Source organism: Syngnathus scovelli, chromosome 10, assembly GCF_024217435.2.
Source record: "Syngnathus scovelli strain Florida chromosome 10, RoL_Ssco_1.2, whole genome shotgun sequence".
Classification (NCBI taxonomy): Eukaryota; Metazoa; Chordata; class Actinopteri; order Syngnathiformes; family Syngnathidae; genus Syngnathus; species Syngnathus scovelli.
The window spans coordinates 4,230,243-4,244,672 of NC_090856.1; the positions used below are offsets into that span (position 1 = coordinate 4,230,243).

The 14,430-nt window shown below is 43.8% G+C and overlaps 3 protein-coding genes across 5 annotated transcripts; 2 read left to right on the forward strand and 1 right to left on the reverse strand.

Moving 5' to 3' along the window:
• Positions 1-315: 315 nt before the first annotated feature.
• On the reverse strand, positions 316-1,831 carry cks2 (CDC28 protein kinase regulatory subunit 2). The gene is made up of 3 exons (XM_049724649.2): positions 1,649-1,831; positions 1,301-1,428; positions 316-723 (listed from the first exon to the last, which is right to left on the reverse strand). The coding sequence occupies exons 1-3, from the start codon at positions 1,705-1,707 to the stop codon at positions 680-682; spliced, it is 231 nt and encodes a 76-aa protein (XP_049580606.1). The 5' UTR covers positions 1,708-1,831; the 3' UTR covers positions 316-679.
• Positions 1,832-1,917: 86 nt separating this feature from the next.
• On the forward strand, positions 1,918-5,055 carry cimap1d (CIMAP1 family member D). Its single transcript, XM_049724645.2, has 4 exons — positions 1,918-3,477; positions 3,560-3,670; positions 3,776-3,889; positions 4,218-5,055. The coding sequence occupies exons 1-4, from the start codon at positions 3,438-3,440 to the stop codon at positions 4,706-4,708; spliced, it is 756 nt and encodes a 251-aa protein (XP_049580602.1). The 5' UTR covers positions 1,918-3,437; the 3' UTR covers positions 4,709-5,055.
• Positions 4,826-14,404, forward strand: shc2 (SHC (Src homology 2 domain containing) transforming protein 2). 3 transcript variants are annotated; one of them, XM_049724365.2, is made up of 14 exons: positions 4,826-5,093; positions 6,119-6,361; positions 8,653-8,723; positions 10,484-10,544; positions 10,621-10,740; positions 10,846-10,899; positions 10,982-11,033; positions 11,120-11,246; positions 11,805-11,985; positions 12,416-12,509; positions 12,576-12,743; positions 12,817-13,124; positions 13,202-13,360; positions 13,561-14,404. In XM_049724365.2, the coding sequence occupies exons 2-13, from the start codon at positions 6,218-6,220 to the stop codon at positions 13,328-13,330; spliced, it is 1,509 nt and encodes a 502-aa protein (XP_049580322.1). In that variant the 5' UTR covers positions 4,826-5,093; positions 6,119-6,217; the 3' UTR covers positions 13,331-13,360; positions 13,561-14,404. The 3 variants fall into 3 exon arrangements, 2 of the variants coding, with proteins under 2 accessions (XP_049580322.1, XP_049580312.1); XM_049724355.2 differs by lacking the exon at positions 4,826-5,093 and having other exon boundaries at positions 5,486-6,361; XR_007482380.2 differs by lacking the exon at positions 4,826-5,093 and having other exon boundaries at positions 5,509-6,361; positions 13,202-13,384.
• The last annotated feature ends 26 nt before the right edge of the window (positions 14,405-14,430 follow it).

The following is a 14,430-nucleotide window of genomic DNA, read 5'->3' on the forward strand; positions in this document are numbered from 1 at the left end:
ACCATCAAACAAAAGTGTAAAAACAAAAAAAGTATAGTAATGAATTATAATTTCAGTCCGTCACATATATTATATAACTTAGTTTTGCTATAGAGGATGGGAAGGGGAAAAAAAACCTCCCATTTTGTTTAGGTGCCTCCATGACAACCAATTATTAGTCATGTGTTTTGAACAGCAGCAGCTGTAGCAACGGAACTTTTTTTAAGTACACTCCTCTCCATCTGGACCTGAAGTGATGCTTTCTTTAACTGTATTGTTGTCACCTTGGTTCAACCCCAAACAGCAAAAAAAAAAAAATCAACCAAACACCGCAAATGATGAGGCATGTTTTCATTTACATTTGTTTAACAACAACTATCAAACATATTTGGGGGAGAGCAACGTTAACATATTTACAATCTGGAAGACAGTAAAAGGTTATTTAACAAATAAAGCATAAAAACATAAAAAGTACCACTAAGTGGTATATCAACCATCAGTTAAAAAAAAAAAAAAAGTACTCAAAATATACAATGTAAAGCTTCATGTGGCTAACGGGGTCATTTTACTTGAATGTGATGGAATTTGAGAGTGAACGATCGAACCTGGCGTTTGTTCTCCTTGTATAAATACGAAAGTGTACATGGGTCTAACGGGTGTTGAGGGAACAAAAATGGAAGCTAGGCTATGTAGCAACGTATCAGTGCTTGGAGAGAGGTCTTCGGAACAGCAGGATGTGAGGTTCTGTGGAGGAAACAAAAAAGATGTTTGAGTCTTTTTAATATAGCATGTTTATTAGATTAACTAATAAGCTATTTTTTTTTTTGAAGCAATGCAATTTCAAATTCATCCTCACGGTATCAGTGTGCTGCCCTTTGAGACATCAGCATTGCTGCACACCCCGATTGATGATCAAAGCAAATGTACGCCTCAAAGATTCACCATCTCTTGCATGTTGTCCATATTTTTGTGACATTATCAGAGAAACATGCTGTTTTGAAATAGTTCTGGCTTTAATGTTTAATTATGACATAATAGCAGTGGTATCATTATCAGCGATTGTGCCAATGTGGGTCAAGAAATCAAGATGTCATTTATATTTAGGCAAATGAGGTAGTGATTGCTATAATGTCTTATTGTGCGGATCCAATCAATTATGTCATTGATCTATCAGCATATTATCACATTACATAATGACTGATCACTTAAAAGACTGCAGGTCGGTGTTATGTAAGTTTAGGTCAGTTACATAATTGTAAGTATGTCAGTTGGGGTCGTGAGGTGACAAAATGGTGGGCGTGGACGCTTGCTGGAGACTTGCCTGGTTTGTGGATCATGTAGTGGATCCACCCTTGGCTCTGCTGCACACCGAGGCCGCGCCACTCCTCTTCGGTCATGAGGTGCGAGCCAGGCACCAGTTTGGACAGCTGCTTCGGTAAAACCACATGCCTAACGGAAAACACACAAATTTTGATTTTATCCGTAAATAAGACCACATCGTGTTTGGGAGTGACTTCACATTCAAAATATCGATATTGAAAACGAAATATACAATTATTTCAATGTCAGTTGATTTCAAAGAGTTATTGTTTGACTATCAACGTATACAAGTTAAAAGAAAACATTAAAAAATTATTAAAGCAGTTGGTTAAATTAGCTTCACGATTACCTATACTCGAAGGCGTCGTCGTTGTATTTGTCAGAGTAGTAAATGTCCTTCTTCGACATTTTCTCTTCAATAAGCAAGTCGGAATGAAGAGCAAAAGAAATGGGAAAGAATAAAAAAAGATGTTTTAGGCTGTCAACAAATAAGTCGAGTAGATCCCAAATCTTGACTGCTTTTGACTGGTGGGCTGAATTCCGAGGTTAATATATTGCAAGCAGGTTCAAAAAGTAACTACCCGCCCGCGCCTGCCTCCGATTGGCCGAGGTGTCCTGACGCAATGACGCAAGAAGTTGCTAGCCAATCGGAAACGCCGTCATTCGTGACGTTTTTCTTTCTTCTTTTATGGTGGTTTGAATCGGTTTGCAGCCGTTGCCGCCACCTATTGGATCTTTAAAACAAACACTAGAAAATGTTTTTTTATGAACGTTCAAAATTCGACACGTTGTGTAAGTCAATGCACTGATTTTCATGTGATTGTTTTATATTTATAGCCAAAAAAGTGTTTTTTCAAAAATAACACTGTAATTGTGACTTTAGATGTGCTTCACATAATTGAAATTACAATATTTAAATGCATTTACCTACAAAATAATGCATTATACATTTTAAAGCAAAGAACATTGGGAATTGTTTTTAACCTGAATTCAAATGCATATTTATTTACATTTGAGGCTAACCAATGACCTCATGTTGCTAAAATGAGCTACCGTTTCGTTAAAATCATTAAATGCTAGGCCTGGGAAACGTATTTCGATCAAATTACATAACATATCGATCATAAAGGAATTTATTTTATAAAATCAGCTCATCTGCCTCACAGCTCGCTCATGGTTCAAGGTACAAATCTCAGCTGCGGCCTTTCTGTGTAGCACTTGCATGTTCTCTCCATGTTAGGTTCACAGACGAATCCAAATTGATGATCAGAGTGAGTGTGAGGACAAACATAGAAAATGCTTAGATGGCTGGATGGTGTCCCCATTATGTTATCTTGAAGCTGCAATGTGCATGACCATTTCCTTTGAGAAGTCTGCATGCTGATCATTTCCTCTCTGCCCTAACCTTCTGTACATTCCATCCCTTTCCTTCTAAACATATGTGTGCATACGTTAAGGAGCAAATGAATGTTTCGGGTTACCAACGCAGCAGTGGCCGGCAGCCTGTTAAAGATTAATGCTTGTTTTCTTCATATGTCACTTGTCAAGCCTCTCGATTACGGCGGCCATCAAATTTGCAAAATGGCGGGAGTCGAGTCAGGGGAAGAAAATTTCCATGAGCCCATTGTCGCATTAATATGAAATACTAGAAGGTTGCAGGGCCATAACTGCATGCCAAAAACTCGTGATGCAAGCCTGACCTTGGTTCAAAGGTCACAATTGGGTACACATTGGGTACAGTTAAGGGAATAGAATGGTAAACTTTGTCCTGGAAGGCAAGGAAATATTGTGGCATGCATTATGCAGGGTCACACTTGACTTTGACACCCACCCAAGGTCACTTTTCCTTTTCGGAATGTGCTGTATCCATTCCCTGCAGGGGCCTGAGAGATAAGCTTCGGGCGGTCTCCGTGGCGACTTCACGCATGGCCGATGAGCAAAATTACATGAGTGGAAAGTGAAAGGCTGGAGGGAGCTTTGCATGGTGAAGCGAGGGGGGGACAGATAGCGTTACATTGGCAAAGAGGGAGGGGCTACTCACCTGCTGATGAGCAAGGTGGGTGCTTCTTCAGCGCTGACCTTTTGGAACTCATCGGTGACGAGCCAGATCTCTGAGAGGTGTCTTTTCAAAGTGAGCTATGGAGAAACAGTACCCAGCTATTGCAGGCAAAGAAAAAGGTGAGTTCAACAACTATCAATTGATATTGATGAGCTAAAAGTATATAACATTTTGATATTTATGTTTCTATTTGCTCCACAGGACCCGGCCCAGGGCGATACGGACTACCGCCGACGATTGGCTTTATCGGGAATGACTATACGAAACAAACAAGCCCCGCATACTCCTTCCACGGCAAGATGAGTGACAATAGTATGTAGTTTGTATGGGCAATTGCATCAGGTGGCGCAATCTAAATTGAACCGCTAGAGGGAGACAGAGTACTTTGTTGCACCTCAATGTTTGTTTTTTGTGCAGTGTATTGTGTTGACTGCAGTCCGGGACCTCAGTATCATATTGATGCGAAGATGACTCGCTTAGGGAGGGATGGAACACCTGCATACACCATGTTGGGGAGAACTAAAATACAAAGTATGTGAGCTTTTACATTGTAACTTTTTTAAGTTTTTAAGATCCCACATTTATTTTAACTAAATCATGCAATCCTATACGTTAATATTGTAATTTTAATGTTTATCGTTCCTGTTACAATTTATGTTTTATATATTTGTCCGCTAGAGGGCACTGTTTTCCAGTTTAACGCAAGCTACATCATTCCAAAGCTTTTACTATTTATCTGTCCATCATAGAGTAAAATTAAGAATAGTTAATTTATTTGTAACCTTTTTTTTTTTTAGATTTAGAGAAGACTAAATAGAAAAACGTATTTGCATAATTGCCCAGTATTTTGTGTTTATAGAGGAACCCTTCCACACTCCTGGACCAGGTACCTACAGCCCAGAAAAAGCCCCGCCTTGCAACCTGCAACGCCGACCCCCATCCTACACCATGGGCTGCCGCACGCACTACCGCACCACGGACTCGGTGCCCGCTCCCAACAAGTACACTCTCCCTCCACTAATGGGCTCTCACATCCCAAACAAACCGGCCAGCGCCAGCTTCTCAATGTCGGCTTGTTTCAACCAAGGCGGGCCGTCCGTGGATTTAGCCAAGACGCCCGGGCCTTGCAGATACAACTGCACACAGCCCAGCGTTTATCTCCCTAGGCCGCCCGCTTTTTCCATGTTGGGGCGACACGGTGGAGCTCGAGAGGGCACTAAATTGCCCGGTCCTGGATCTTATAATCCAGAAAGAGTGACAGTGCACAAAGCACGGGCGCCGGCCTTCTCCATGGGGATTAGGCACTCTGAGTTTGTCACCCCGCTGGTCGTCAGTGTTTCTGAACAGTAGCCACAATGGAGCCACAACTGTGCATTATGACACCTAATACAGTAATTTTTTTTCCTGCTATTTTAGGCTCCTATATGACCTCTTAATGTTTTTATTGATAAAAAAAAAATAGAACAAATGTCATCACTCTCAACATGTATTGATTCCATCTGGTTTATTAGTAACTTGTGCCTCACTGAAACAGACAAACTTGTGATTGGCTGTTTTAAAGAAGGTGGGGCAGCACTTTTTTTTTATTCTTATTGCTTTTGCATGTGCATGGGCTTTTTTTTTCGAATGTGGCACGTTAATGTTAGCTTGTTCTTTTTCCTCTAAGATGATTTTGGATAAAAGTTATTTGGATGTGACTCTCCGCCCTCATTTTTCATAAAGCTTTACATGAAAGGTAAGATTTCATTTTATTTCTGTAATTGTTGAATTAAGATGCTAATGTTTCTGTGAGACTCGAAAATGCTCATTGGCTTTTGAGTTTATTATCATGCAAATGAACTTGAAACACTAAACTTGCTGGAATGCTTGAATTTGGTTTATTTTGCATGCGAGTGAGTGGTGAGCGAGGAAATGTGCAAGCCTGTGTGTGCGCCAATGGGACAGATGTGATTAGTTAATGCTGTCAAAGAGCATGGGCAGGGCGAAAAGAGCCAGTGACATCATCCGCAGTAAGCAAGCGAGGGAGGGAGAGCAGCCGATGAGATTCAAGCGAGGCGTCCCGAGGCAGGAGGAGGGTTGCTGCTCATACGCATACAGGAGCAAGGAGCGACATGACAACGGCGCGGCGTGTGCGCGGGACGGGATTACGCCCACCGGCTTGGATATAAGACTCCCACTGGAAGATTCTCCTGTTTTCCCCCCTCCCTCCCCTTTCCCTCCCCCCCTCTCCCTCCCCCAATCCCCAACATTGAGCTTCTTCAGGTGGATCCTCCGGGCATGCTCCTTAAGCCAAAGTATGACCGCTTTCGCAACGAGTCTGTGACTTCTTCCTCCGATGACCTGATGCAGAGCTTAGCCATGAGCGGCAAAGTCGTGGCCACCCCGGTGGTCCCCTCCTCGACCCCCGGCCTCCCCCTGCCTCCCCTGGACTCCGCCGCCAGGTCCTCCGGTGCGGCGGCTCTGGCCGACTCGCCCTGCCTGGATGGGGAGCAGGACGGCACCACTACCTTCTGCATGCTCATCCCCAAGATGCCGCAGTGGAAGTTCTCCAACTCCTTGCTCAGCCGAAGCCCGTCCAACTCCAGTTCCAGTTCCACCTCCAGCAAGGACTCAAGCAAAAATGCTCAGCAAGGGTCCCCTTCCACTTCAACGTCGTCGCACAGGCACAGCGGGGCGCCCTCGGCCAGCGGCCCCGTAGCCAGCTTGGCCGCCGTGCTCAACTCCTGTGACCCGGTGTGTGTCACCCCGTGCTCCCTGCAGGCCATTCGCGGGCAAAGAGCGGCGGCACAGTCTGGACACGGGTTCGGGGAGATCTCGGCGAGCCCCGGGGGGTCCGGCGCCGGAGGCTCCAGGTCGGGAATGAGTCGCAGGACCAGGGTGGAGGGCATGTGGCCGAGCGGGGACGATTTCAGTCAAAAGGACAGCTTCATCCACAAACCTTCCCAAGGATGGCTGCATCCAGACAAGAAGATCGCAGGACCAGGAGCTTCTTACATTGTCAGGGTGAGTTTAGAGTCACTTTGAATTCCTTTCTCCAAAACTCAATCCATTTTCTCTTGCCGTGAGGGGAGCAGGTGAGCTGGAGCAGTCACCTGCCATGAGGCATTCAGTAAAATGACCCAATATATATCAATTAGCTGTGTCAACATGGTAAAAAAAAAAAAAAAACGTGTCAAGAAGAAAAGAACTTCAATGTCTGACTAATGCTGGTGTGAAATCAAATTTACCAATCAAACCTTAGCTGTCCGGCAAGATCAAAATAGGACAAGAGTGTCATCATTACTCATCGTTACACAAGCAAAATCAGAAAACTAGATTGTCGTACTTCAAGAAATAAGAAAGCAAAAAAAAAAAAAAAAACAAATCGTGTCTGCCAGTTTATAATGCAGAGCATGTGGCTGGGCTCGGGAAACACATCTTTCATCCTGATTAATGACTTGGCGCCTCTCAGCGTGTATTTAGCATGGTTGCCATGCGTCGCACTATCAACAAAATCGTCAACACCCCTTACAACTGCTTCATGAAGCAATTTTGAAGCTTCATTTTCTCATCTGTTCTCAAATGAAAGGATTAAAAGTAAAATCTCACCTCTCGCCACTCCCCCTGTTGCTCTCCTCCCCCCCTTTATGACTCCCGACGAGCCCGTGAGACCAGTTGGGGGGGGGGAGGTAGGAGATGGGGGCTCTTGAACAGGCATGCTCTCTAATGGCATTACCCAGGCACCATTCATTCCTATATTCAATTACATTTAATCACAGTCACTGGCGTCATGAGATGTCCAGGACGGAGGTTGGCTCACCAAGGGGGGGGAGGGGCGGGGTTACGATCAGTATGGTGGTCCTCCCCCCCACTCTATTTGATGGACATTAAGTTGCAAACCACATGTAGATCTATGCATGCTGCATACGTTGACTTTGGATTTCTGCTGTGCTCGGTTGTTTATTAAGAGCACAGACATGCCCTTACACATTTCTACCCCCCCCCCCCTCGGGGTAAATACGCAAGTGTTTTTTTTTTTAAAAGTGATGCTTTCATGTGACAGACTACTATCGCATTCTTTGTTGTGCAATACAGCGGTCAAAGCAGCTTTTATTTAAAAAGCATGTTGAAGTTTTGTGTTTTATTCCAGAACAATATGGTAGCCACCTTCGGATAGTAATTTTTTTTTTTTTTTTTTTTATTTCTCATTAATATGAGGTGAAGACTGCAGAAAGAGGGTGACAGTTATTGAATTTCGGAGAAATATTTCTTGGAAAGTCACAGTGCCTGGAGTCAAAGAGATAGCCGAGCAGATAGGACGGCTGGAAAACGTGATGCGCTCGAACAGAAGATGTGTGTCTATTGTGCGTGTGTGTGTAACAATGGAGGCATTCAGTGAAAAGAAAAAAGAGGGGGGGGTTCAATTTGCTTGATGGAAGACTTCCCCCATCTTCAAATTGAATTATGAGTTTCATTAAGCAGTTGATCAGAAATATTTTGTAGTGCAGTCGTTCATATGAGATGTTACTATTGTTGAAATGTGAATATCTAAATTTTGGAAAAAAATATTAATCAAAATTCCTATGACAAAATATATAATAACTTCACAATGCTTTTTTTGTTCGAGTTTTTCGGGCCATATCTAAATCTTATATTTTATTGAATTTCCTCAAATTTCCTAAATTATAAATGTTATTAGACCATGAAATGACGTCAGATTTCCTTGGAAGCCTTGGCGATAAATAAATTAAATTAGATTTTGTGTTTTTTTTATCCCACAAACATCTGATTTTAATTTAGTTTTCTCACCCTTTGGTTATGTAAAAAAAAAAAAAAAGTAATTTACAAAAATAAATCAGCTATTATTGAAATTTGCCTTTTTTCTCCTGATGACACACTTTAAAACTTTTTTTATTTTTATTCTAACACATTTATTTATTTATTTATATAATGAATAATTTTCAGGCCAACCCAATGACATTGGATACAGTTGGGCATTACTGCTTTCTAGCGCCTTGATGCACATTAGTAGGTTAACCGAGGAACATCCTGACTCCCAACACTCCCAGCAGAGACGTGTGATGCTTCGCTTTGGCCCGTGCTTGCGAGCTTTTAGTGCTTCTAATCCAGTCAAGGTGCCATTAGCACCTTCGCTTGCCGTCCATTAGGATGCTACTCAGCTGGCCGGAGTACACTCGGAAACCTCTATTTGTGGATTTAAATTCATGTAGGGTTGGAAATAGACTCCCCCTCCCTAAGTATGTTTCTGACTGGCACACATGATGATTTTTTGGTTGATTTGTTTGTGTGTGCAGTACATGGGCTGTATTGAAGTGCTGAAGTCAATGCGCTCCCTGGATTTTAATACACGCACTCAGGTGACCAGGTAAGAATTGTTTGAATTTCACATTTTAACCCCTATGTGGAAAACCCTGGAATATATTTTAAATTGTTCACTAAGCAACACGATATTTGGAAGAGCTGGCTAATATGAGTGGACCCACCAAAAAAAAAATTAAAAATGGAAAATTGTCATTTTATGATCATTTTGCACATTTCCAGATATTTTTGAAAAGCAAACTCACAGATATTTTGTCCAGGTTTGAACCATGATGGTGAATTATCCGTCATGAGTAGACCCACAAAAAAAAACAAGCCTGAAAGGGCACAAGAATCTGCCATTTTGGTTTGAAGTGGTCATTTTTATTTCCCACATTTTGTCCAGTTGCTCCCAAATTTGACCACCTAATCTCATTCCCACAAAAAAAAGTACAACGATTTAGGTTTTTTATTTTTGAGTGAGCAATCTCGGATCTTTTTGGGAGTGAATGCACCTGACAGGATGCACAATGGCCCAAGAAGCCATTGTGTTTTTGTGTCGGCCACACATGATGTTATTATTGTAGCAGCAGGCCTCGGTCTCTCGGGAGACGTACTCGCTCCCCCTTTCCACCTCCCGCACTTTCTCCCACCCTCATCTCTCTCCCCTCAATCGATTGGCAGTAATGTGAGCCTGCTAGGCTAAAGTGAAGGGAGGAGGGGGGGGGGCGTGATGGAGTGATAGAGGGGGGTGGGATGTATTATTGATGATGTTCACTAATGACTGTGGAAAGCTGCAGCGGTCCCCCGTTGAACCCGCCGGATAATGTTGGCGGGTGGGAGTGGGAGGGGTGGAGCAAACAACAAAACATATAAGGATAGAAAAGTTACACACCTTAGCGACTCTCACCCCAAACCTGACCACTAACATTAATCATAACCACCCCGAAGTCACATGACTGAGCTGAGCAGGGCAATCATCATGAAATGTTTTAATCAATATCCGGATTATCGTTGATGCAGCAGATTTTTGAGGAAAAAAAAACAAAACGATGTCAATAGTCAAGAATGTTGTTTATCGTCCAGAGCGTCGTCATCGGACATTGCCGCCGTTGTCGGTGGTGTTAAATAGCAACATGGAACAAAACAACAACAATGGCTGTCCTCGCCGGTGTGAATCATTCCAAACAACGTTCTTGTGCAAGAGAGGGGAGGGGGGGGGGGGCAATGGAGAGGCCTGGGACCTTTCCTCAAGACAAAGCCTAGGACTGCTGCTGCTTTTTAAATATTTACGAGCCACTCGATAGGGGCCGCCGGGTTCTTGACTGCTGTCCCCGGCGTCCCATGACAGCGAGGCAATGAGCGCCTGCTTCTCCCTCTCCGCCTGACACGCACACACAAGCGGCCATTTTCTTGTCATTCCTGGGAGGCTCTCTGTGACACTTTTTTCTGGAAAAACTATAAAGTCACTGTTGATAGTATTTCGGTTTTTCACAAGGTCATAAAAAATATGAGAAATTGGAGGACACAGTTAATATCAGGGGCAGCACTATTCCGAGGCTGGGGGGGGCAGTTAAGCCCCTCCGGCATTTTATTTGATGTTCTAAATATATTTGTAAATTATGTAGAAACTGAACTATGTGTGGATCAAGCCCACATTAGCCGCGGGAAAGAAAAAAATCCCACAGCCGTCCTTTGTTATTTTATAGGGTCACTAGCCACTTTATTAGGTACACCAACAAAATCCAATGCGTTCGTTTTGCAGTCTCTGTGGATCTTATCGGATGAATAACTTAACCTTTGACCTTTCTTTATTCCGCTAATTAGGGAGGCCATCAACAGGCTCTGTGACGCCGTGCCGGGTGGAAAAGGCATATGGAGAAAGAAGGTCAGTTGTGAATTTATTCTCTTCTTCAACCCTAATGATGATATTTTATACGTATGACTTGTTGTCCTTCTTTCAGTCTGCAAACAAAGCTCTTCAGTCCATCATGGGAAAGAGCAACCTGCGTTTTGCCGGCATGAGCATCGCTGTCAATATTTCCATCGACGGATTGGGACTACTTATTCCCACCACGCGACAGGTAGAAATGACTCAAATTCATTTAATCGATCTGTTGGGTGAATTAAAAATTCAAAACATTCCAGTTAAAAAAAAAATCTGAGCCATTTTCGGGTTTGTCTTGCAGATGTTAGCACATCACCCCATGCAGTCCATCTCGTTCGCTTCAGGCGGAGACACGGTGAGTCAAATATTTAATTGCAATGTTGTCCAACCATCTTTTAGCATCTTCCACTAATATCGTTCCGCTATTTATCCTACAGGACACCCCCGATTATGTTGCATACGTGGCAAAAGACCCAGTCAATCAAAGAGGTAGCGTGCCCCAAGTCGAAAATCCACAATTATCTCAAGTTGGTAACTTTTAAACTTACACGGCTGATGTCATCCTTGTCGGCCAGCGTGTCACATTTTGGAGTGCTCGGACGGTTTGGCCCAGAGTGTCATCAGTACCATCGGCCAAGCCTTCGAGCTGCAGTTCAAACAGTATCTGCACAGTCCACCAAAGACTCTGACATCTTTGGACAGGTAAAGAAAGGCACAGCACAACATACACTTACAATTTTTAACACCTTAATTTGGGAAAATTAATGCCTTATTGATCAGCAGGAACAATAACAAGGCACAAAAATAGAAACTGCTAACGTGAGGAAGACTCGTTAGCATTGAGTTAGCACGCACACACATGTCCTGTCTGGAGTCCTTCCATCCAGCAGCAGTCATGGTGATCCATATAAATGTTCAGCAGACCTAAATAGATCATCTTCGGATGTGGGGGATGACATCTGATCGGCTTAATCCAATCGAACGCCTACATCGTCGTCGTTATTGGCACTGTCGATGGAAGCTTATTAAACTGGGGGATGGACCAATTTTAGTGCTCAAGGGCCACGAAATGGAGATAATTTTGTAAATTAGGTTACATAAATAATATTAACCAGGAACGAGAGTTCATGTTGGATCAAGCGGTGTTAAAAATAATATTAACCAGGAACGAGAGTTCATGTTGGATCAAGCGGTGTTAAAATAGTGCGAGACCAATCGGTTCTGTTCTGCGGGTGGATGTCAATTTATTTATTTCCTCAGGTCCTTCAGGACGGAGGAGCCGGCGTGGGGGGAGGACGACGACTTCTCCGAGCACGATTATTACAACAGCATCCCGGGCAAGGAGCCTCCCGTCGGCGGGGTGGTGGACTCCCGACTGCGGCCTAGTAAATCTCAGCTAGCTCACATCCACGCACAGCCGCAAAGCAGAGCAGCACAACAGGTAATGGATAGCAGACTGTCCAGTAAATCACAATTTCCCACAGATGACCTCGTATAGTAACGTGCCATGGCGCAGTGGTTGGGATTCACTGATCTTAAGTAACCAAAACACAAGATAAAGAAATACCTCTCCTCCATTGAGGCCCACTGCAGTTTCAAAAACAAACTCCCTACCCTCGGCGCCTGTGATGTTGCCGCGCCTTAATTGCCCAAAAAAACGAATCTGACTCACTTGATCGGTTGACCCGCAGTGAGAAGCAAAACACGCTAACGTGCTGTGGCTAGGGTTTCAAATAGAGTGCCTCCAAACTACATTATGCGAGGTGGTGGCGGGATGAAGGAGATAGTCATGCATTATTAAGGATGGATGAGTTGTTGTTGTTGTTGTTGTTTTTTGTGTGTGTGAAGTTTGACTGTGTGTTGGTGTGTAGATGGGCTCGCCGGCAAAAAGGGAGCAAGTGGCTCACCATGCAAGTCAGCTGTGCTATGAACTTCAGTGGGAGGCAGATGCAAGCAGTAGCTCAGGTGAGACACCCAGTGGCCATATGAGGAACTACAACTCAAGTTAATAATGAACTTTTTTTATTTTAGATGGTTACCTGTGTGCTGACGGACAGCCACCTGGGAATAAAGACTACGAGGAGCATCAGTATGTGAACACGCAGAGTTTCGAAAATTTGGAGTCTTTGCATCAGGGCCCCGATGGACAAAGAGGGGCCAGGGGGCCGGACAGTCCCAAGAAGGACCTTTTTGACATGAGTGAGTTCTGACAGCACTCATAATTAGGGTGATGCAGACTGGATGAAAAGTTATTTCTCACGCTCCCCTGCAGGACCTTTTGAGGACGCCCTAAAACTCCACGAGGCCGGCGGTGCTGCTGCGGTGGAAGGTGTGCAGCTAGTGGAGGATCAGTGGCCCAGCCCTCCGCGGCGCAGGGCCCCCGTGGCCCCGAACGAGGAGCAGCTTCGGCGGGAAACCTGGTACCACAGTCGAATGAGCCGACGGGATGCCGAGAAGCTGCTGGTCCGAGACGGAGACTTCCTTGTGCGGGAAAGCACCACCAACCAGGGTCAATACGTACTAACAGGCATGCACTGCGGCCTGCCGAAACATCTGCTGCTTGTGGACCCCGAGGGAGTGGTGAGTGGAAATGAGCTGGGAAAGATGCTAACTCATTAGCGGTGAGCTACAATGCATCTCTTGTTGGTCACATCAAGGTGAGGACAAAAGACATGTTATTTGAGAGCATCAGCCATCTCATCGCGTACCACCTGAAGAACGAGCTGCCTATCGTAGCGGCCGAGAGCGAGCTCCACCTCAAGCAGGTGGTCAAAAGGAAACAATGAGCCATCTGCCCACCTCGCCGCATTGGGATGGTAAGCATGGAACAAAAGGAGCAAGTCAGAAAATAGCTCATGAATGTATCTAGATAAAATTTGCTGGTTTCACTTTTTAACTCATTCACTGCCATTGACAGCTATACACGTCAAACTTTCATTTTTAACCAGGCAGTGAATGACCACAATATTAGGTACATCAAAGCAATCATTTCTTTCTGTTTCTTCTTCTGTTGCAGTGTAAACGAAATAAGGGTCTGTTTATCCCAAGTGGACACCTATGTGGACAAGTGGACATCATTGTCTTTTTCGGGATATTCATATCATCACCTGGTCATGCCCGAAGGTCCCCCTAGCATGCTGCTATGAAGCTAAACAAAGGAGCTCCAGAATTTCCATGTTTCTTGTATAGTCACACTGGCCCTGCTCTGCAAGGACTTAGTTAAGTTGCACACGTGGACACAAACTTAACTGGTGGCGGGAAAAAAAACTGTTAACCTAAAGCAAACTTGCAATGATGGACATTCACAATATCCAATATAGTTCCATGAATCATGCTTTGTTTGTAACTTATGGTGCATAATCATCAGCCACTTTATTAGGTATAGTAGTCAATCTTCCATAAATGACTGTACAGTATTAGAATTTAGTCTTTACTGAGCATTATAATCCTTGCGAAGGCAGGTCGATAGGAACTTAGGTTGTGGAGGTGTACCTAATGAAATGACGGGGGAGTGTATTGAGAACTCGACTCCTGTCCAACTTCAGTGCCTTAATAACTATGCAGTGTGGGGCTGCACCGACTCTTTTCTTCTGCAACGCCAATGAGTGATTATAAAAACATCAGGATGCTTGTGTATTTAGAAACGGGAATGTAAAATGCTCATTTTAGGGGTCAATATATAATCATCTTAAGTGCCCTCAGTTGCTAAGTCCCTTTAGGGTCAAGTCAGACAAATATGACTTGTTTTCTTTGTTTCAGGTTCAGGAAAACAAGTTAACTTTCATTTTCCTTTCTTTCTCAGGAATTTCTTGTCTATGCTTCATTTACAACATGCTTCACAATAAAAGTATTGGAAAACCGTGGCGCAAAGCAATGAACAGTGAAC

Excerpts from the sequence above, each read along its gene's own strand:
- cimap1d (XM_049724645.2), top strand. The coding sequence starts at position 3,438 with ATGGAGAAACAGTACCCAGCTATTGCAGGCAAAGAAAAAG. Across the intron at positions 3,478-3,559 it reads TATTGCAGGCAAAGAAAAAG|GACCCGGCCCAGGGCGATAC; the intron begins GTGAGTTCAACA and ends TTTGCTCCACAG. Across the intron at positions 3,671-3,775 it reads CGGCAAGATGAGTGACAATA|TGTATTGTGTTGACTGCAGT; the intron begins GTATGTAGTTTG and ends TTTTTTGTGCAG.
- cks2 (XM_049724649.2), bottom strand. The coding sequence starts at position 1,707 with ATGTCGAAGAAGGACATTTACTACTCTGACAAATACAACGACGACGCC. Across the intron at positions 1,429-1,648 it reads GACGACGCCTTCGAGTATAG|GCATGTGGTTTTACCGAAGC; the intron begins GTAATCGTGAAG and ends GTTTTCCGTTAG. Across the intron at positions 724-1,300 it reads CTACATGATCCACAAACCAG|AACCTCACATCCTGCTGTTC; the intron begins GCAAGTCTCCAG and ends TTTCCTCCACAG.
- shc2 (XM_049724355.2), top strand. The coding sequence starts at position 5,636 with ATGCTCCTTAAGCCAAAGTATGACCGCTTTCGCAACGAGTCTGTGACT. Across the intron at positions 12,510-12,575 it reads AGATGCAAGCAGTAGCTCAG|ATGGTTACCTGTGTGCTGAC; the intron begins GTGAGACACCCA and ends TTTTTATTTTAG. Across the intron at positions 12,744-12,816 it reads GAAGGACCTTTTTGACATGA|GACCTTTTGAGGACGCCCTA; the intron begins GTGAGTTCTGAC and ends GCTCCCCTGCAG.